We start from the raw sequence: 23,643 nt of genomic DNA on the forward strand, positions 1-23,643 counted from the left end.
ATACTGTTCCGAATTAACTTGTCTCGGCAGAAAATGTTATTTAAGGAATACCCTAATAATTGTGTCTACATGCAAACGAAGAAAAACCGACTTCAATTCATGTAAATACGCATTATCAAAGACTAATCCAAAAGTTGTAATCAGATCTCGATGAAATTTAAATGTGACCACATGATAAGCATCGGCTTTCGATTAAATTAAAAATCATCAAAATCGGTACACCCAGTAAAAACTTTTGCGAATTTTCGAGAGTTTCCCTCGGTTTCTCTGGGATCCCATCTATGCAAGATGATAAAAATGTGTGGACTTCGTGACGCTATTTCATGCAATATATAAGATACTGTGTTATGTATTTTAATACAGATTTGGTATAATTGTTTAATTAATAGATTTTCTTGCCAGTTCTTCTCTGCAGAATCTTCATTCTGAACCAATAGTAGCTTTAAATTTATAATTAATATTTTAATTTGTAAAATGGCGATTTGAAGGTGCTTTTGTAGCTTATTTGAATGAACATATTTTGATTCTACACGAGGATATACAGAATATTCGATTCCTAGCTGTGTTTCTTCAAATAGGAAGTTTTGTAAATGTTATAGATCACGTGCTAAGTTAAAAACTTTGATCATTTTTTAAATTTTACTTTGTCTTAAAGCTAACTACTCTAGCAATGTAAAATGAAATATTAATTCTAAATACCGCATACAACTAAAAAACCGAACCGTAACATTTTTCTCGCACGACGTAAATCGATGTGGTGATTCCTAAACGTTGATTTGTATCGATAAATATATCGTTATTTATTCCGATATTAGAGGTAACGTTATTGCTATCGTTATTCTATTTACCGGTACAATTTATCGTTATAAAACGTTTCGTTACCTAATACAACAAAAAATACTTATGACGTCAATTGTCAATTAATGACAACGTCAAATAGGATTACATTATAGGATAAACAAAATAACTTGAAAATAACAAATTGCTCACATTCAACAACAAAACATTTTATTTATTTACATGATTTATATCTTTTCATAGACATGTTATCATATCAACTGAGATTACAATCAACGTGATAACGTTAATAGTCATTATTGTAATTGGAGTCAATTGGGTTTTGTCCACTTGTAAATATACTGGGGTGTTTAATGAGGATATAACAAAGTGAGTCACTATACTAAAATAATGTAAGTAGATGTACCTTTCTTTTATTTATTTTAATATTTAGTACACAGTAGTATTCTCAGTTGCAACAATATTTTGAGGGTGCACAAGTGAATGCCAATTTCTAAAACTTTTTATGAACACTTCTTCCATTTGAACCGCAGGCAACATACAGTCGACCTTCTTTTGAGCATTAGTAGTAGCTAAACTGCTTCTTACACACAAATAAATAAATTTTGGACACTTACCACAGAGAATATAAAGGCAACATCCTCTCAATTAGATGCTTAGGGTTAAAAAGTACCCATAATCTATTTGATATATTAATCAGTTAATTTTTATTAGTTATCAAATACTCATGTAGCCCTAAATAAAATTGGTAAGTAATTATTTATATTTTTTTAAATAAATATTTGTTGGGTAAAACTGAAAATATCTCATATCACATTTTATTTATCAATTAAATTATTCTAAATCAGAAGTACTTTATGCTCCATCTCCTTTACATCACGAAGACATTATGCCTCTTATTTTTATAATTATGAGAATGTGTTTTTAACTAAAATACCTTGTTATTTACATATCACCGTGTCACTATTAGACTGTCATTGCACAAAATCACTGAATACAATTGCTATTTTAATTATTAACATAATGTTATAACAAAAATCTTTAGTATTACATACATTTCTTATCATTTTTTTTTTAAATATTTTAACAAGTTTTCATATACATAGTTTCTATTGTAATAAATTTCTGAATTGTGTATATAGTTTGTGTTACTATAATATCTATAGAGAGTTCAATAAACTTTAACAGAAACAATGGAAGACGATATAGAGAATATAGAGCTGAAGTCAGCAGGTATGAGGAAGACGTTCACCCTTCGGAACAATGTCGCCAGACAGGCAGCAGTCAACTTTATGCCATCTCGTAAAATGGCATACAGTAAGATTTTAATTATTCTATTTTTTTACTATCTACAGTCAATCATTGACATCAGTCATCATGACTAGCCCGTTGGCGCAGTTTGTAGTGACCCTGCTTTCTGCTCCGAGGGTTGTGGGTTCGATTCCCACCCCGAGTCTGGGTGTAATATAAATATTTATTTATATATTTATATATGTACTATTTATAAGTATGTTTATCGAAAAAAAATGTAGCTATATACCAGTCGGCTGTAACCTATAACACAAGCATTAAGTTGCTTACTTTAGTAATAGACGACCGTGTGTGTATTGTGTAAATATTTATTTAAAAAAAAAAAAAAAAAAATCATTTGGTCAAAATCGAGATCTATTTAACTAATTTAATGTCTATACATTAAAATAAAATAAAAAAGTTTTAATAATTCAAATTGTAAAACTTTTTTTTTGAAAGTTTTATAATAATAATAATAATAATAATAATAATAATTGGTTACTTATAAACAAATAATAATCAAAGTAGAGTGTAGTTCAAAATTACTTTTTTTTACTTGTTTTGTTAGTACCAATAATGTTCACATGCTTAAGTCTATTACATGGGATTCTTCCTGGCAGAATGCCCAATATGCTCTGAAGTACTGATGAGTATTTAGAAACAATTTTTTATAGTATAAATCTATATTATTAAAAAAAAGAACACAAATACAGTAAAAATCTTCAAAAAGGTGTTCTCAATTTATAAGTTTTTTTTTTATTTCATGTTTGTTACCTCTAACTTTTTACTGGTTTTACCTATTTTGGTTATTCCTTTTTTAATCGTAAGGTGGGTCTTGTGGACCCAATTAAATGTGATTGAGATCTCCTTTTGAGTTATCCTAAAAATGCGTATTACTTGTCAAATTTTTTTTCGTCTTCGGGAACTTTTTACTGGATTTGATAATTCTATTTTTAATCGAAAGCAAGTACTGGTCATGTGGCCCTTTTTATTTGAGATCTGACGAGTATTTTTGAGCTATCTCTAATAACGCGTATTTACTTGACTATTTCGTTTACCGACGTTGTTTCACTTGTCGATATTATTAAAGTCGGTTTTTTCGTTTGCGAGCAAACACAATTATGTTTGAAGCCCTGCTGAAAGTTCCAGATAGATCCAAATAAAAAACGATGATTGATGGGAAGTTATTGTAAACTATTGTGTGTTTGAAACAGGGATACGTTAATAATATATTTCATTACAAGTGTGGAAAGGCTGTCATTGCAAAGAGTTCCGACAAATGTCTACCCGAGCCGAGGCGCAGCCGAAGGCGAGGGTTGACAGTGGAACAAGTTGCAATGACGGTTCCGCACGTGTACTGAACGACTATTTTTAATACAGTTGCGAAAAAATGAAGCAATTTAATACAATAATAAAAAGAAAATTTGTGAATAATTGTGTTTGCTCGCAAACGAAAAAAAACCGACTTCAATTACATCGACGAGTAATACAACGTAGATCGACGACAAAATAGTCAAGTAACTACGCGTTATCAAAGATTACTCAAAAAGTAGTGATCAGATCTCAATAAAATTTATATGTGACCACATAACAAACATCAGCTTTCGATTAAATTAAAAATTATCAAAATCGGTACACCCAATAAAAAGTTATTGCGGATTTTCAAGAGTTTCCCTCGATTTCTCTGGGATCCCATCATCAGATCCTGGTTTCCTTATCATGGTACTAAACTAGGGATATCTTCTTTCCAACAAAAGTTATGCGGTATAATACAACGTAGGTCGACGAAAAAAGCGTCAAGTAAAAACGCATTATTAGATATAACTCGAAAAGTAGTAGTTAGATCTCAAATAAATTTAAATGGGACCAATTGACACACACCACCTTTCGATTAAAACAAAATTTGTCGAAATCGGTCCACCCGGTCAAAAGTTCTGATGTAACATACATAAAAAAAAAATACAGTCGAATTGAGAACCTCCTCCTTTTTTGGAAGTCGGTTAAAAAGTGGCGTATTGCAGGGACGTAAGTATAGCGTTCGGGATGTGGGCTATTACATACTCGTGCTTTTTTTTTACCTTTCCCGAACTCGTGCGTACTCTTTCCCAACTGTTAAAATAATGTCTATTAATAATTGTGTTTGCTCGCAAACGAAAAAAAAACCGACTTCAATTACATCGAAGAGTAATACAACGTAGATCGACGAAAAAATAGTAATACTTTGTTCGTATTCCATATAACGCGACATTATAAAATTGTAGAATTATATAATGTTCTACTGTTATTTCTGACATTTTGTTAGCGATTGTAGGCAAAAATTTCATAAAAGGCCCGTCGTCGATTCGCGCGAAGCGCTGACATCGCTTATTACGGCGGGTTTTTTAGTTGAAGCGGATTTATATTGAATTACGGTTTATGTCTTTTTTATTAAAAATATGTAATGTTCATGTTTTCACACAGCTCCGATGCACGACTGGAGTTTACCCCTTCAGATCAACTGTCTAAATAGGCACAAAAAGGCTTACTAGTCTAAGAAATATATTATTACTATATCAAATTGTAAATAAATGAATGCAATAACGCCATCTATCGGAACCTAATTGCGTTATTAGAAAACGTCTGAACGCCATCTCTAACAAGGTCATTCGTTCAGTAGATTTTACTGTTCAATTTTTTCATTCCGGGGCCTTAAATGAAAATCGATTCTTAAGGAGAAAACTCCAAAAACAGTCAAGTAAATACGCCATATCAGATATAGCTCAAAAAGTTCGAGTCAAATCTGAATTATATTTAAATGGGACTACATGACAAGCACCACCTATCGATTAAAAAAAGAATCATCGATATCGGTCCACCCAGTAAAATAGTAATGAGGTTAATATAACGTTGGTCGACGTAAAATAGCCAAGTAAATACCCAGTATTAGCGATAACTCAAAAATTAAAAGCTCAAATATATTTATAACGAATAAACTGCTACTCTCTACTCTAGTGGAATATTGTAATTTGATCGATAGTGAACGAAGTAATTTCATTACATTTTGATAGATGGCGTTGTGGCAAAGTATTGAACATGACCACAGTCGTCTTAACATCGTCATGTAAATACGTGTCATCAAAGATTACTCAAAAATTGCTCATTATATCTCAATCATATTTAAAACGGACGACATGACAAGTATTCGCTTTTGATTTATACAAAAAAGATGAAAATCAGTGCACCCAGTAAAAAGATATAACGTATAATACAACGTAGGGTGACGAAAAAACCGTCAAGTAAATACGCAATATTAGATATAGCTCACAAATTACGAATCAAATCTCAATTAAATTTGAATGGGACCACGTGACGAATAGTAGCTTTTAATTTATATAAGAAACGTCAAAATCGGTGCACCCAGTAAAAAGTTATGAGGTATAATACAACGTAAGGTGACGAAAATAATGTCAAGTAAATACGCGTTATCAAAGATTAATCAAAAAGTAGTTATTAGATCTCAATAAAATTTATATGTGACCACATGATAAACATCAGCTTTCGATTAAAGTAAAAATTATCAAAATCGATACACCCAGTAAAAAGTTATTGCGGATTTTCAAGAGTTTCTCTCGATTTCTCTGGGATCCCATCATCAGATCCTGGTTTCCTTATCATGGTACCAAACTAGGGATATCCCCTTTCCAACAAAAAAAGAAATATCAAAATCGGTACACCCAGTAGAAAGTTATGTGGTATAATACAACGTAGGTCGACGAAAAAAGCGTCAAGTAAAAACGCATTATTAGATATAATTCGAAAAGTAGTTGTTAGATCTCAAATAAATTTAAATGGGACCAATCGGCACACACCACCTTTCGATTAAAACAAAATTTGTCGAAATCGGTCTACCTGGTCAAAAGTTCTGATGTAACATACATAAAAAAAAAAAAAAAAAAAAAAAAAAAAAAAAAAAAAAAAAAAAAAAAAAAAAAAAAAAAAAAAAAAAAAAAAAAATACAGTCGAATTGAGAACCTCCTCCTTTTTTGGAAGTCGGTTAAAAAGAAAAACCAACCATGAAGTTTTTAATAAAAAAATTCATAGAAGTTTTTATGATTCATGCAAATACGTATATTTCTAAAAAGAAGCTACTAATTTGTTTCAATATCAGATTTAATGATTTGATTGAATGAGTTTGGTTAGGTTTCATTTCATTTCATCTCATTAAATTTCAAGGAAACCAGGATCTGATGTAACGTAACGTAATAATCTTAATCAATGGGGAAGTTGCCAGGTATTAATTTTGAAATCTAATTAGTATCATGATAGTGGAGACATACGACGTGTGAATTCTTTTTTCATATTATAGTTTTTTAACCGATTTCCAAAAAAGGAGGTTCTCAATTCGACTGTATTTTTTTTTATGTATGTTACATCAGAACTTTTGACCGTGTGGACTGATTTCGACAATTTTTTTTAAATCGAAAGGTGGTGTGTGCCAATTGGTCCCATTTAAATTTATTTGAGATCTAACAACTACTTTTCGAGTTATATCTAATAATACGTTTTTACTTGACGCTTTTTCGTCGACCTACGTTGCATATACTACGTTGCTTTATACTGGATGTACCGATTTTGATATTTCTTTTTTTGTTAGAAAGGAGGTATTCCTAGTTTAGTACCATGATAAGGAAACCAGGATCTGATGATGGGATCCCAGAGAAATCGAGGGAAACTCTCGAAAATCCGCAATAACTTTTTACTGGGTGTACCGATTTTGATAATTTTTAATTTAATAAAAAGCTGATGTTCATCATGTGGTCAAATTTAAATTTTATCGAGATCTGGTAACTACTTTTTGAGTAATCTTTGATAACGCGTATTTACTTGACAATTTTTTCGTCGATCTACGTTGTATTACTTGTCGATGTAATTGAAGTCGGTTTTTTTTCGTTTGTCTGCAAACACAATTATTGAGCAACTGTATTAAAAAATACAATTTTTATCTGGGAATTTTCGATCCAGATAAATATATCAGGATCCCCAATGGAAGTTAACATTTTATATCGGAGTTTTTTAACAGGGAGTATCGGTCGAAAATTTCAATTATAATGCATTAAAAAATTTAAAGTTTTTTTTTCCAAACTGCTGGATATTCGACGAAAATATTTTGAAGGGTAAAGAGTACTTTATTATGTTGCCTGCCCTCCAACACATCACAAATAACATCGACACAGTCTCATCTTAAAGTCCGTTTCCCATCTCGTGCCGTCTCCTTGTCAGCTAAGTTACATAAAAACAAATGAAAGTTATAGTAAACAGACATATTTTGTAAAAAATCCTTTTCCAAATAAAGTGTAGTTTTATATTTCGAATCTGATTCAAGCTTGATCATTAGTGTAACAAGTTTGAAACAACTTATTAACGAAATAACACGACCTTAACAAGCACTAATTAACATTGGAGCTTCTCAAAGAATCGTTTGTATGAATCAGTTCAGTGTATCGGCACTTTTTGTGGCGTATTGTTGTTAAACGTAACTGACATATTCCATTTAAAAAATAAAAAATAATAATTATGGTTTATAATTATGAAATTAAATAAAAAAGCAGCAAAGGATTACGAGGAAAAACGAATCGGTAAAATATTTAAAAATAATAACTTTATTATAATGAAAAAACTTTTTCGGATACTTTACAGCAACCATGGTCTCGGGAGGACTAGTCTTGTCAGTTGTCATACGAAGCGTCGGGCATTAAAAAAACTTAATAAACCGCGATAAAATCCGAAAAAGTTGTTTCATTAAATGAGTGAAATTCCCGTAAACATTAAAAAATAATATAATAATAGTATGATAAAAATTAATAAGTTAAATAGCAGCTATAAATAGCAGCTATAATAAAATAAAAATTATCGCCGTATGTACGTTACATATGTTTCTTGTACATTAGTACCCTTTTAATGACCGAGTCACCTGAGTTTTACAGTTAAGTTGGTTATTAATAGCCATTTTACCCACGTCTACTCGGCATTTTTTTTGTCAATTTTGTCGATTTTAAAATTACGTAGTAATGAGTGTTACTTGCTAGTACTTTTTTTTTCGGCTATGGTATGCCTCTCTTTATGTCTTATATGGTCCTAAATGGAAGGACCCAATTTAATATAATATGACGACGCATTGGCTTAGTCGTGACAGCACTAGTTCTTGCGCTGGCAGTCGCGGGTTCGATTCCCGCTCAGGACAGACATTTTTCCTGGCCATATACGAGTGCATAGATGTTTGTCGTGGTTTGGGCGTTTGTATGTATTTATGTATCGTGTGTGTTTCCGGACCCCTGACACAAGAGAAAATCCTTTTGGGGGCAGTTAAGTGTAAAGCGTTTATTATTATTTATTATAACTGAGGTAGGGCACAGCAGGAATTTCCTGCTCAAAATATGGAGCAGCCCGACTGGGGTACCTTACAGCAAAAGATCACAGCAAAATAATACTGTTTTCAAGTAGTATTGTGTTCCTGTTGGTGAGTAAGGTGACCAGAGCTCCTGGGGGGATTGGGGATTGGGTCGGCAACGCGCTTGCGATGCTTCTGGTGTTGCTGGCGTCTATAAGCTACGGTAATCGCTTACCATCAGGTGAGCCGTACGCTTGTTTGCCGACCTAGTGATATAAAAAATAAATAAATAATAATAATACGATGTATATAGATAGGGTAGTTGTTAATAAACTAATATTAGCTTTAGGATTTAAATATGATCCAATCGAGTTCTATTCGAAAAATGTTCAAAATTGTTCGTTCAATTGTCTTGTATACCAAAAATTTCATTAGGCACCCTAAGATTGAGGCGAGTAAGTAGCGAACACAATGCTCTGCTCGAGGCGATGTCTGACGCACCAGATGCGGCCGAAAAGCAAGCGGACATCATCGTACGAGAAATGGAACAGCATCACCATTTGATGGAAGATAATCCGCTTTCTGAAGAACTAAGAAGGTATGCTTGACATGGTTTAAAAAAATTGTAGTCCTCAATTTTATCGAACGATTTTGGCCGAAATGTATATGTAGAAGATAAGGCTGTTTAGCATAATATGTGAATATTTTCTATTATGCTTATTACAAGTCGTCTAGTATTGTTCGACTTGGCGATGATCATTTTAAGAATTTTCCAAGAAGTCTTACACGACCAATGATTTTTGGACTATTTGAAGTATTTGCGGTTCTTCGATGTTTCTCATTTTAAAACAAATATTAATTATGAGTGATTTCCTGTGTGGCTACGGTACTAAAGAATGTAGCCACCCCCTCTCTTCCCGTGGGTGTCGTAAGAGGCGACTAAGGGATAACACAGTTCCACTACCACCTTGGAACTTCGATAGATACCGACCGATGCCGACCATCCAACTGCTGGCTTTGAAATACACAGGCCGAAGACGGGTAGCAGCGTCTTTGGTGCGGTAAAGCCAGCACTGCGGTCACTAACCCGCCTGCCCAGCGTAGTGACTATGGGCAAAACACATGAGTTCGCGCTATTTTTGGCGTGAACTTGAGGAGGGATCACATTTGTTACTTATGAGATCGTGACATATGTGTAGAAAAATAATCTGGGATTGAATTCAACTCCGCGGTAGACAAGTAATTACAGGTGTGGTAGGAAATATAAGAGAAACCAAAACACACACGACGACTTAAAATCCCTAGTAAATAAGACCGAAGATAAATTTTTTAGTAAAATTAAGTATTGTAACATAAAGTATTAAAATAAAATGCTATTTAATTGATGATCGATTTTTAAAATAAAAGAAATAGATTAAGAAAAAAATAAACGAGTGTGACGACAACTGAAGTAAAACTTACGAAAAAAACCTTTATATCTTCACTAACTTATATCTCACTCTCAACTTTCGTTCGCCAATCATACTTTTAGCTACGCTGTCGTCACGCAGTCACCACCTTACTCCCCAAGTCAAGCGTGCTTAAAGAAGTTTTACTTAAAAGAAAAACTTTTAGTATGAAATCTCGTAATCAAAAACAGCCCATAAAATTTGTGCTATTTTTTCCAGAGCAGCATTACGTGACCTTCCGCAAGGGTTGACTATGAAACGAAATGTCCGAGCGAAGTTATCGGCTTCTGTTAGTTTACGCTCCAAGCGGAGACCAATTTCGATGTTCAAGAGGATGAAGTACAGGATAAGCTTTGCTTGGAAGAAGGTACGTTATGAGATTTTTCTTACGCATTTTATAATAATAAAACAATTATTAAGATATTTTGGATAATCATCATTATTACAGCCTATACAGTCCACTGCTGGACATAGGCCTCCACAAGCTCACGCCAAAAATAACGTGAACTCATGTGTTTTGCCCATAGTCACCACGCTGAGCAGGCGGGTTGGTGACCGGATTTTGGATAATAATAAAGAATATTTTACTATTATTAATTATTTTTTATACGTGATTATATACGAATATATTATGCATGTACTTTAAAATAAATAATAATCCAAATTTGACCAAAGACATTTTTGCCCGTTTGTTGGATGTACCTCTTAAAATAATTAAACTACTCCTATGTAAAAAAATATATTGGAGAGTCAGAAGACTAAAGCTTATTCATAAATATATATTTGTCATTTCAGTCACGTGACCACTTCCGTGACTTTATATTTTCGATCGAGTTGTGGTACGAAGCTATAAGAAACATCGAGGGTCACTTGGGCTCAGCGGTCGGATCTTACTTCCATCTCCTGAGGTGGTTGTTCGTTCTCAACCTGATGCTGTCCATCTTCTTGATATCCTTCCTCATTGTACCCCAAACTTTGCACGATAATGGGAGAAATGGGACTGATTTGAAATTCGTGGACTTTATAAGTGGCCTCGTAAGTAAAATTTTGTACTAGTATTTACAATATATGGTTGAAAATTTTCTTTGTCTGTATATGCATTCATTTTCAAGAATTGTCTAATGATTTTCTTTCGTTTCAATTCTTGAATTTTATCTCTCGCCATCTAGTAATGATTGGGCTTATTAAGTAACGTTGTCCATTTCATTATAGTTGATCAAATTTAGCAAAAGATGGCGCTGTAAGTTATATATTCCAATAGCGAAAATTTAAATAAATAATATGAATCCAAAATTCTAGATTCTAGTAGATGCGATCAATACAAGCGCGCCTATAAATATATGCATATTCTGCCTCTGATAAATATTAATTTTTATTTTCCGAAGATGGAGGACACATACACCCCTAATACTGTACTATTTATTACGAAATTGAGTATAATTTACAGGGTGGCTTAGAAGACACGTTACTGTTCTACGGCCACTACCACGACGGCATCATCAGTACTGGCGCCTTACAATACAATATGCCCTTCGCATATTTCTTCACTATGGTGTCACTGTATCTGATGTTCTTTGCCGTGCTGTGCTATAGGTAAGTTACTTGGTTGATTATTTGGTTGTGAATTTGTAGATATATTATTCAAGCAAGTAGCTCTTATTAAAATCTTATTGTATCTACCACGTCCTTTAACGCAAAATTTTGTGCTCTAGTTTATTCTAATTTTTATTTTGTTTTTTGTCTTGTTGTCAAAATCAAAAGCCTAGGTCGCTTCTCAATTATTAAAATTTTTAATAAAAATAAGATAAAAAAGAAAAATTACCAGGACGTTTCAATGTCATAATGGCCACAATTGCCATAATCTCATGGATGGCTTCCAAAAACCGAGCGCCTTCAACTTTATAAGAACAATTTTCACTCACACTTTATTTCACGCGATTACCGTAGCTTATAAGACGCCTGCAAGCGCGTTGCCGACCCTAAACCCAATCCACCCCAAGGGCTCTGGTCACCTTACGCACCACAGGAACACAGCACCCCTCAAAAGTAGTATTATTTAGCTTTGATCTTCTGTAAGATCGAGGTACTTCCCCAGTTAGGTTGCTCCAGATTTAGAGCAGGCTATATCCTGCGTACTGCGGTCACCAACCCGCCTGCCCAGCGTGGTGACTATGGGCAAAACACATGAGTTCACGTTATTTTTGGCGTGAACTTGTGGAGGCCTATGTCCAGCAGTGGTATACAGTCCACTGGCTGTAATAATAATAATAATAATAAAAATATCCTGCTGTGCCCTACGTCAGTTTCACATTCGAAGCTAGCGTTGAAAGTGAAACTTAAATTCCGTCTGCCTCGTATCATCACTCGTGTGACATTTTCCTCGTCTTACCCAACTTCTGGTGACCATGTCGGGCCGTGCCCCCAGGACGGCGTACTCCTACCGACGGAACTTCATCGAGCCGGCGGGAGGGGGCGGGGGTGGGGGGAGTGCGGTCCGCGCCGCTCTGGCTACGAAGCTGTTCTGCGGCTGGGACTTCGGGATCGCCTCGCCCCGGGCCGCCGGCCTGGCCTCGCGCGCGCTCTACTACGAGTTCCGGGTCAGTGGCCTGTCCCCTTGTATCTAACCTCTATTCGCTCTGTTATATCCCATTTTATAACGTAGTAAAAGCTTCATAAGCATTTATATTATACACAGTATTTTTCCTTTAGTTTTATCATTACTCAGCAATTGTATTGTTCCTTTTCTTCGTTAATATTATTTTTATTTTAAAACAGTCAGTTAGACTCAGAGCCCCGAGTAGATCGGACATCAATTAAAGTTCGGAAGTCAATTATCCAACATTGTGTCCAATCTTTTTAAATAAAGCAGTTAGCGGTGTAGAGTAGTTTTTTTTTTTTAAAAGACAAACAGGGTCGGCATGCTAACAGCTCACTTCAGCCCACTAATATCCCACTGCTTGGCATAGGACTCTTTCCCCACGTAGAAGGATCAGAACAATCCACCACGCTTCTCCAATGCAGGTTGGTAGATATATTTCCTACTATGAGTGACGATCGCTAACAAGTATTGGACGGACAGCTTAACGTGCTCTCCGAGGCACGGTAGGAAGATGATAAAACGTTTTGTTCCTTTTTTTGTAGTATGCAAGTAAAAAAAACAACATCTAATATTTTGTAGTTACTGCCGCCGATGGATATTGGCAATATTTGAGGAGTTGCGGTGCAGGTGTCGACAGATTGTCTCCTTATAAAAGATTTGTCACCTTAAAAATTTTTATTTACTGCTCTACTTTTACACAATTAAATTATTTACCTTAAATATCACATCACTAAATTACTCTTATCTTTATCAGGAACTCCTCAACGAGCAGAACAAAAAGCAGGAGGTCTCTTCAATCTGGACAAAGATCTGGCAACGCTTTACGAATATCGTCGTTACTACCATCGTGTTAGCGGTTATATTTGGAATTTTGTACGGACTGTGGATGCTTATGAGCGTGGAAACTTTGACCAGCAATAGAGAGATCTACATTTCACTTGTTATAACCGCCGTGACAGCTGTCTGCCCGATCATGCTGCATTTTATAGTTAAGTGAGTTGTTTTTTATTTATATATCAATGATGGCAAAAAGGATCCAAGTTCTGTTAAATGATAATTGGGTACTGTATAGCTTTTCTCAAGTAGAGTTATGTTCCTGTGGCGAGTAGCTAGAGCTCCTGGAGGTGGTCAGGGTTAGGGTCAGCAACGCGCTGACAATGCTCCTGGATATGAAGGCGCTCATAAGCTACGTTATATGCTTTCGACCAGGCGGACCGTATGCTTGTTTTCCAATCTGATAAAATTCTCGTGTCGCAGTGTTAGGGCCCAAACTCGTCCGAAATGGCTTGACCGATTCTTATGAAAATTTTTGTGTATATTTGTCAAAGGGAAAGATACTTCCCAATTCGGATTGCTTTAGATTTCGATTAAGATGTAATTTATAGCAAAACTAGCGGCCCAGCAAACGTTGTTTTGCCATATATATTATTAACCCCCTTAAATCCCCCTTTTAACTAAGGGGTGTGAAAAATAGATGTTGGCCGATTCTCAGACCTACCCGATAGGCACACATAATTTCATCAAAATCGGTCCAGCTGTTTCGAAGGAGTGTTGTAACTAACATAGTGACACGAGAGTTTTTTAAAGTAATCTGTTTCGTTATTTTTTTTTAGGTTACACTCGAACTGCTATTCAATGTTTATATGTAAACAAAGGAAAAATATCAAAAAACAGTTTTGTCATTTGTCTTCATTGATAACTAAATTGGATTACCAAATTGGTGTCATATATTCTCCATTTTGTATTCATCAAAACAGGCACATAAAAAATGACCTATGTCACCTAGGTTAGAGTACTACACAGTCCGGACAGCCTTCTACGTGACTTTGGCGAGGACCTGGCTACTGGATATTGGAATCCTCATGCTTCTTCTGGTGTTCTGGGTTCGTTCTGATCAAGCGGTGAGTTGGTTTTGTGTATACGTCGTAGAGGATATAGCTAATGTTGTTTTAGCGCTATCATCTTTATGGGACCCTGTGATAAAGGAGCCTCTCCTCTTAGACTATACTTTAAAGCTATCACTACATATTATATTAATAACTTAACTGAGGTAGGGTACAGCTGGAATTTCCTGCTCAAAATATGGAGCAGCCCGACTGGGGTAGTACCTCGACCTTACAGAAAATCACAGCAAAATAATACTGTTTTCAAGCAGTATTGTGTTCCTGTTGGTGAGTAAGGTGACCAGAGCTCCTGGGGGGATTGGGGATTGGGTCGGCAACGCGCTTGCGATGCTTCTGGTGTTGCAGACGTCTATAAGCTACGGTAATCGCTTACCATCAGGTGAGCCGTACGCTTGTTTGCCGACCTAGTGACATAAAAAAAAAAAAAAAAAATCCTGCTCGAAATCTGGAGCAGCCCGACTGGGGAAGTACCTCGACCTTACAGAAGATCAGAGCTAAATGATACTGCTTTCAAATATGTTTCAAGTTTCAGTGTTGTGTTCCTGTTGGTGTGTAAGGTGACCGGAGCCCCTTTAGGTTAAGTTTATTCCACACTCTTTTTTTGACAATCTGTATATATATATTTGTTTTCCGATCCAGTGCTGGGAGACCAGTATAGGCCAGGAAGGTTATCGTCTGGTCGTGTTGGATGTACCGCTGTCTTTGTTCCTGCTACCAGCCGTTGAGCTGGTCAGAGGACTGCTGTTCCAGTGAGTTCCAATTGTTTATGCTATTGTTTATTTATTATGTTATGTTTGTTTGAATGCGCTAAAAATATATATTTTGTCTTGGATAGCCGAGTGTGCTTTAGACCACACGACTGAAGTAAAACTTCTTAAGCTCCTTTTTAACTTATATCACCCTCTCAACTTCCGTTCGCCTCGCCCGATCACTTCGTAACGTTCTCGTCACGCATTCACCAGCTTACTCCCCAAGTCAAGCGTGCGTTTTAGAAGTTTTACTTCAAGAATTAAAGTATTGAATATTTCGCAGTTACAAATACATCGAGACGCCGCCCGAGTTCAACATCGCGTACAACTCCCTCACCCTCATCTACAACCAGTCTGTACTCTGGTTCGGGATGGTCTTCTCCCCCCTACTAGTCATAGCCGTTACTATCAAGTTCCTACTTCTGTTCTACGTCAAACGAGAGACTGCCCTACGAGCCTGTCAGACTGGGAAAAAGGTATATAATATGACTTAGTTCTGTCTGTTTGTGTATGTTTATATATATATATATATATACATATATATATATATGTATTATGTATTTTTTTGAAAATGATTCCTGCAGTTTTATTTAAAATTTAGCGAAGAATTAAGGCAGTGACATTCAGCCTGTAACATCCCATTGCTGGGCATAGGTTTCCTTGGATTGGAGCTTAATCCACGACGCTGCTCCACTGTGAGTTGGCGGATATGTTCCCTACTATGATTAACGATCGCTATCAGGTATTTATGAGAACAACCTAGACCGACAGCTTACCTTTCTGAGGCACGATCCGATCACACTTTTCGTAACGCTCTCGTCACGCATTCACCAGCTTACTCCCCAAGTCAAGCATGCGTAAAGAAGTTTTACTTCAAAAAAATTAAGTTTTAATTATTTTAGTTCTATAGTTCTTTGGTGTTTAGTGTTTTAGTTAGTTAGTATTGGTCTTCGGTGCGACAAAGCCAGTACTGCGGTCACCAACCCGCCTGCCCAGCGTGGCGACTATGGGCAAAACACACGAGTTCACGTTATTTTTGGCATCAACTTGTGGAGGCCTGTGTCCAGCAGTGGACTGTATAGGCTGTAATGATGATTATTTTAGTTACTAATATGTGTGTGTGTGTTCGTAGGTGTGGCGCGCGGCACAGACACAGACGGTGCTCCACACCCTGGTGACGCTGTCTCTGTTCACTACGCTGTTCGCGCTGGGCTCGCTGTTCCTCAGGTATTTAATAATAATAATAATAATAAGGATTGTCCGCCGGTTTCTCAGCCTACAGCCCTAACCCCCGGCCGTTTGATCTCCCTGCCGGGGCGTATTCCTCCACCCGCTTATATTTATATATGTAAGTATAAGTAAATTTACTATATTATTTATATAAGTAGTTATTATAATATATGTATCTATTATGTATTGGGCGGGCGGAGTGACATTCAGTAAGATAATAATAATAATTTAATTCAGACATATGTCCATATTTTTGTTAGGTTATTTATTGACCCACTAGAGGTTTGCCATTACTTCGTTCACAAGCGTTCGTTGTTCGTTCATAAAGATGTGTGGTAAAAGTGACTGTATTTCATGCAAGATAAGTAATTAAGTAGTAATTTTGTACTAAAACACAGTTTATATATTATTTTCAAAAGTGTAACTGCGGAATTTCTTGCCGATTCTTCTCTGCATAATCTACATAATCTGTGGTAACTTTACTTAAAAAAAAAAAAAAAAAACATTTTGAAAAAATAAGGAATTTTGTTGTTTTTAATTTTGATTTTGATGTGTAAAATTTTAATATTGTCGCATTTGTCATAATATCTTACAAGCTGAGACCCCGTGATTTCTTTTTAAATAGTGTCTGTCTATTTTTAACTTGCTTGTAATTACAGGTAAGTAAAAATTTAAGTTTTTTTTTATTGGCCCGACATTTTAAATTTTATTATAGTCTACATTCTAAATTAAAATTTGATATTAACTTTATTTGAGCTGGCAAAATTTTATTTATACTTCATATACAGACAGACGTATCTAAGTATAGTTGTTTATAAATAAATGTGTCTATATGTATAGGCGTGTAAATTCTCGCCCCTATTATGTTCATCATTGCAGCCTATTGCAGTCCACTGCTGGACATAGGCCTCCACAAGTTCACGCCAAATATGGCGCGAACTTGTGTGTTTTGCCCATAGTCACTACGCTGGGCAGGCGGGTTGGTGACCGCAGTACTGGCTTTGTCGCACCGAAGACGCTGCTGCCCGTCTTCGGCCTGTGTATTTCAAAGCCAGCAGTTGGATGGTTATCCCGCCATCGGTCGGCTTCTTAAGTTCCAAGGTGGTGGAACCTTGTTATCCCTTAGTCGCCTCTTACGACGCCCACGGGAAGAGAGGGGGTGGCTAAATTCTTTAGTGCCGTAGCCACACAGCACCTATTATGTTAGTCCATATATAATCCAAGGTCACCTTCCCCAGGTCGTCTTCATCATGCGGGCCGTTCCGTTCATACGATCACGTGTACGAGGTGTTGAGTGAAGGCGCGCTAAGGCTTTCGGAGCACAGCACCTTGTCTGCCGTGCTGCACTTCTTCACCAGGCCTGGATCTATCGCCTTCGTGCTTCTAGCGCTCTGGTAACTGTCACTTTCCCATGTCAATATTTTAGGTACAAAGGAAATGCAGCATCATTTGGATCTATCATTCGTGATGGAATTCTTGGTCGGTGTTTAAATAAATAAATGGTTTACACTAAACGGCCCCAGTAGGATTATCTCCTGTGTCGGGGGTCCGGAAACATACACAATACACAAGCACAAACGCTCAGACACGACAAACATCAGTATGGCCTATACGAATGTTTGTCATGTGCGGGGATCGAACTCACAACCGGCAGCTCAACAGCCACAAACCAGTGCTGTGACCGATGCGCCAACGCAAAAATGATCAGACGCTATCTAAGATTCCTACCTCCTCATGTCAATGTTTTAGGTGCTAAGAAAACGCAACATGCTAATATGTAGATTTATCATTTCGAATGAAATTTATGATCGGAGGCTTGAAGGTATACATGACGCGAGGAGAAATACTTAAATGTTATCAATCATCTGTATGCCCGTAAAAATTCAATCATTTTCGTGTCACAGATTATATTATACTCACACATCTTATGCGCCGTCTATAAATTATGTAATACGATTTTGCGGGAAATGCATGCATAAAATTATTCATATATTTCTGTACCTATTTTAAAATATATTTATACGTATAATTGGGGGGGGGGGGCAGAACCCTTTTGCCTCCATCAAGGGGGGGGGGGGGGTTAATACGAAATATACCTGTGTCGCAGTGTGTCGGTGTACATAGCGAGGGCCAGGGCCAGCGCCCGGCGGTCGATGGCTCACCTGCTTCGTCACATGCTCCGGCTACAGGCCAAGGACAAAGACTTCCTTCTCGCAGCCATCGAGAAGGTCTCCAACGGGGGTAAGTAACAGATGCTACCCTTATCTTATCGGTCCTTAGCGATCTGTCTATTTTTCCGACAACTTTCACCAATGAAAATTTGAGCAGTATCAGTGAGATAAATGCATTCAGCCTGCAACATCCCACTGCTGGGCATAGGCCTCTTTCTCTATGTAGGAGAAGGATAAGTCATATAATCTGGTATTAAGTATTATTTGATATTTACATTACAGAATGGCTCTACAGTCCTAAGGCTGAAGACTACGGCGCCGACAGTCACACATGGAAATATCTAAACGAAGTCCGCAAACCATCGAACGCAGGCTACCACTTCGATGCGTCTAGGCTTAGCCATTCCTTCCTAGACCGACCTAGGTCATACGTGAAGGAGACCAGACCTACCTCGTACGTCGAGCGGCAGAAGTCGAATGAGGATGGGGATACAGATAGCTCGTTTAGTTGGCAAGGATCTAGTAGCTATTTGAATCAGAATGATGTTGAAAAGAGGTAACCTGGCTGCTTGGTTACTGGGTTGGTGGCTCGACCAAAAATATAAGTATGTATCTGTCAAATTATCAGAGATTCTTCCGAAATAGTGAGCGATCTTCCAAAATGTTGTTTATTGTGATTTAAAAATAATGGTGCTTATTTAAGGTACATTAATTTTTTTATTTAGGAAAAATTAAAAACTAAAAACCTTCATAATTGTATGTGCAGATATAACTTTAAAATAATAATAATAAAAACTCTTTATTGTACACCAAGAGTGAGCAAAAATACAAAAATAAAAATAGGAGTTAAGTACAAAAGGCGGCAAAAATAAAGCAATTTTATCCTGTACTCTCACTGAAATGAAATGAAATTAAATGAAAATATTTATTTCGACTTAAGCTAAGTAAGATAGTTAAGGTAACACACATTTGACGAACGTCAGAAAAATAATCAAATTTTCAAGAAAATAAAATAAAAGTCATGGTAGCAAATTAATTAATAATTTCAAAATTGCTACAACATTAACATTAGGTACATTACAAACTCAGGTAACGTACCCAGTGTTATGGAATAAATAATAATATTTATATTTTGCACTAATCTCTAGTGTATCTGTAATCATAATAATAATAATTTATTTATTTTGCAAGAATATGGTATACAAGTTGTCAAATTACATCGGTGTGCAAAAATTTTTTTTAAATGTGACATAAATAGTACATTTTAATTTATAAAATGTCAAAAAACAAAACAAATCATGTCAAAAAGATAAAGAAAAAAAATATGAATTAATAAACAGCAAAAACCATGTCACATATGGTCATTTAAGTAGTCATTAATATTATAACATTTGTAGAAATCGTCTTTTAGCCTAATGGACCCAATGTTCGACGAGAGGAAAAAAAGCCCGAAAAAAAAACTCTTGGTACTTTCCAAATTTAAGGTAGTTAAACAAAAACGTAAACAAAATTCACATTATCACCATGAAATATAAATATAAGCAGAACAAACACGAGACAGCCGATCGTGTGCTGAAATCATCATACGCCACCTGCTCACAATATTTGGAACTATATCTGACAGGGTGGAATATAGAGATCGGCCAAGCCTAATTCAACCCTCTGCATTTTATATAGTTAGGGTATTCATTGATATCTTGTAACTATTAAAGTGAAACATTAACTGCCGCATACAACTAAAAAACCGCACATGGTAACGAATTCTTTTCCTCGTAGAATGTTTTAAATTATAGAAGGTGTCATGCGGAATGAGTCTATCAAATTATCTCGTCTAATTTAACAAAGTCAAATTTAAAAATGGGCTGGGATATTTTTTTTCACGTATAACGTGATCCTACACCTACAGAACCCCCCATTTGAAGGAACGCAGTTAGGAGTCGAAGACCTTATATACATTTCAATTAGGAGTAATTTAATATTGTGATATAAAACAACGACGCATAATATATACATACCTATATAAAAATAATTTGTCGGACTGTTTGTATGACGGGAGCATTTTACCCAATTCTTTATATATATTTTTTGTCACGGAAACTATATACAAAGTATATTTATATTTAAATAAGGCTAATTATATTTTTATAAATGTAAACTATATATAAAATATTATATGTATATATAGATATATAAATAAAATTAATTTTTTTCGGTCTTCCATTATAAAAAAATCTGTTGAACTTAAGTTGTGAAATTTAGTTAACTAGAGAATTCTTCCAAGTTATAAATTATCGACTATCAATTAAAAGTTGTGCCAAATCTCTGTGGAAATTATGACTATGTATTGTTCTTGATGTAATTGATTCTTATTCTTAAAAATTATATTCTTATTCAAGAATTTTTGAAGTAAAACTTCTTTACGAATGTTTGTCTTGAGGAGTAAGCTGGTGAATGCGTGACGAGAGCGTTACGAAAAGTGTGATAGGGCGACGCGAACGGAGCAAGAGAGATAGGCGCGAGCATACATTTTCTTTCTCTCTTAGCCAGTTACGTTTCGTATAACTAAGACAAAGTGCAGGCCTATGGTGCAGAAGTTTTACTTCAGTCGTGTGGTATGAAGCACACTCGTTTTTTTCTGATTTTTTGTGTGTTTTTATAACTTGCTTGGTATGTAAGGTTCACCGTATATTGTAGGAAATTTCTGATAGAAATTTTCTGAGCTTTGGCCATCCATTTGTAACGCATTCGATTGTCGCTTATTAAATTTTCTGCTAGTATGGATTATTCTTTGTTAGAAATTAATTTCATAAACATGCTAATTCGTTTTATGAAAATAGTGCTTTTAAAATACATTTTTATTACCTTTTAACACTTGTGATTTTCGAAACAGGTTTTATTGAACGATTCATACTACGACATAATTTTTTGGACATGTCAATATATCGTACCAGTTTCATGGTCCATACTACTCCCTAGTCGCAACGAGACAGACAGCGAAAAATTTTTTCTTCTGGACCCTGTGACCAATATTTAAAACTCAGTAATCTGTATGTGACAATTTCTGTCAAAAAATTCTTACAATATACGGCGAGGTTTAATTTAATTATTATAAGTTATTAATGAAATAATAATTAGGTGTGATTTTTTTTTTGTGATTTACATTTACAATTAAAAGGTTTTATTTATTTTATGCATTTGTAAATTTTTCTATGTCATATAAATTAAGTACAATTTTTATATTATGTGTTTTTTATACTACTTTTTAATATTTTTATACTCTTTGACAATAAAATTTCTTAATAATAAATGAATTATATAAAAAACTTGTTTTTTTTTAATGTATTTTTAACCGTCTAAATTATGTAGTTACAAAATGAGAATGCGTTAGAGGAAGAATATCAAGCTTCTAGTAACTAGAAATACTTTATGCTAAAAAGTTAATTGGTAATTGAAAAGGTAATGGGATTGAACCTGCATCTCCAACTGACCGTGTCGGTGCTTTTAGCCAATTAAGCTATGGAACGATGTAACCGCTAGAGCGAAATGGATCGCGCCACGGTCGCTTAGACCGAATATAAAATCATCATATCAAAAATTTCGAAGTCGGAGATGCAGGTTTGATCCCCGCTGGAACGGTCGATTTTTGATATGATATTAAAAAATTGTTTAGAATTTCCTCATGTGTGGGTAACACAAAAATAAATCATACGAATTAATTTATAATCGTTCAAATTAATTTTTATTTATTTCATTAAATTTTATTTGTAATAGGCCACATTAGTTCAGTTCATAGACGAGTTATAGACTTTACTGCGCTAGCGGTCGCGGGTTCGATCCCCTCACACGAAAAACATTTGTATTGGTCATACAGATGTTTAATGTTAATAACCGCTCTGGTGTAGTGGTGCGAGTAGGTGCCTTAACACCGACAGTTAACCGGTTCGATTCCCGCCTGGAATGGATAGTCCAGTTCGTGCTACACGGCGACGCAAAATGAGTTGTTTGCCGAATCACACTTTTGTATGAAACCGAAGTAGAAATTACGCGACTGACAACTCACAAAACGCTCCGCTTACGCTCGTTTGGCCTCACCCTTAGCGCTTCATTTTTATTTATATAGAGTATTGATATATGTATTTGCGTAGCTTTTTGTTCTACCATGGTATTTTGATAAGACTGGCTGATGAAAATAAATACATATTAATTACCGTTTCCATGGTAACGTTTATAGTTTTTATGACGCGACGTCAGTGTTTGTCTTCGAATACTTGTGTTTTTGTGATTGACGAATTAACTTCATTAAAGGTAATTTATGGATTTACACTAAACTTTAACTTGAAATGTATTCGAATTAGATTATAAAGGAAGTTTTTTTTGTTAGAATTATTTGTTTCTAGCAAGTTTAATAAAATAATCGTAATCATAAATAAAGCTGTGTGGTTACGGCATTAAAGAATATAGCCACCCCCTCTCTTCCCGTGGGTGTCGTAAGAGGCGACTAAGAGATGACACAGTTCCGCTACCACCTTGGAACTTAAAAAGCCGACTGAAGGCGGGATGACCATCCAACTCTGCTGGCTTTGAAATACACAGGCCGAAGATGGGCAGCAGCGCTTTTGGTGCGACACACATAGGCAACACACATGAGTTCACGCCATTTTTGGCGCGAACTTGTGGAGGTCACAAGTCCATGTCCAACAGTGGACTGCGATAGGCCGAAGTGATGATGTGATGATGATGAATCATAAATATACTATCTTTAAAACCATTCGCGAGATTGTTTTAACTTAGTAAGTACTTAGTTAACTATCATATAGAAGAATTTTCACACAGCACATCAAGGAAATTACAATATATTATTATAGCTTAATATACAGAATAGCAGAAACGAGTGATCGCCAGCTATTAACTTTTTGGTCTATCGTGTCCTCGATGATGTGGTCATTGTAGTATACTGACATTAGGTTTTATTTTCTTCTTAATCAGGAATATAGACTTTTATCTATCTACTGCAATAAGGAATACTTAAAACACATTACAGTACTTTTCAAAATATCAGTTAATCCATATTTGATAAATGTCTAGAA

General features: G+C 35.5%; 1 protein-coding gene across 1 annotated transcript; it reads left to right on the forward strand.

Annotated features, from left to right (window-relative positions):
- The first annotated feature begins 1,951 nt into the window (after nucleotides 1-1,951).
- LOC123657378 (transmembrane channel-like protein 3) lies at nucleotides 1,952-19,156 on the forward strand. Its single transcript, XM_045592933.1, has 14 exons — nucleotides 1,952-2,115; nucleotides 8,891-9,053; nucleotides 10,123-10,270; nucleotides 10,699-10,938; nucleotides 11,351-11,496; nucleotides 12,329-12,500; nucleotides 13,257-13,495; nucleotides 14,289-14,403; nucleotides 15,046-15,149; nucleotides 15,439-15,631; nucleotides 16,288-16,382; nucleotides 17,624-17,779; nucleotides 18,493-18,626; nucleotides 18,839-19,156. Exons 1-14 carry the CDS (start codon nucleotides 1,992-1,994, stop codon nucleotides 19,114-19,116), a joined length of 2,307 nt encoding a protein of 768 aa, XP_045448889.1. The 5' UTR covers nucleotides 1,952-1,991; the 3' UTR covers nucleotides 19,117-19,156.
- The last annotated feature ends 4,487 nt before the right edge of the window (nucleotides 19,157-23,643 follow it).

Source organism: Melitaea cinxia, chromosome 10, assembly GCF_905220565.1.
Source record: "Melitaea cinxia chromosome 10, ilMelCinx1.1, whole genome shotgun sequence".
NCBI lineage: Eukaryota > Metazoa > Arthropoda > Insecta > Lepidoptera > Nymphalidae > Melitaea > Melitaea cinxia.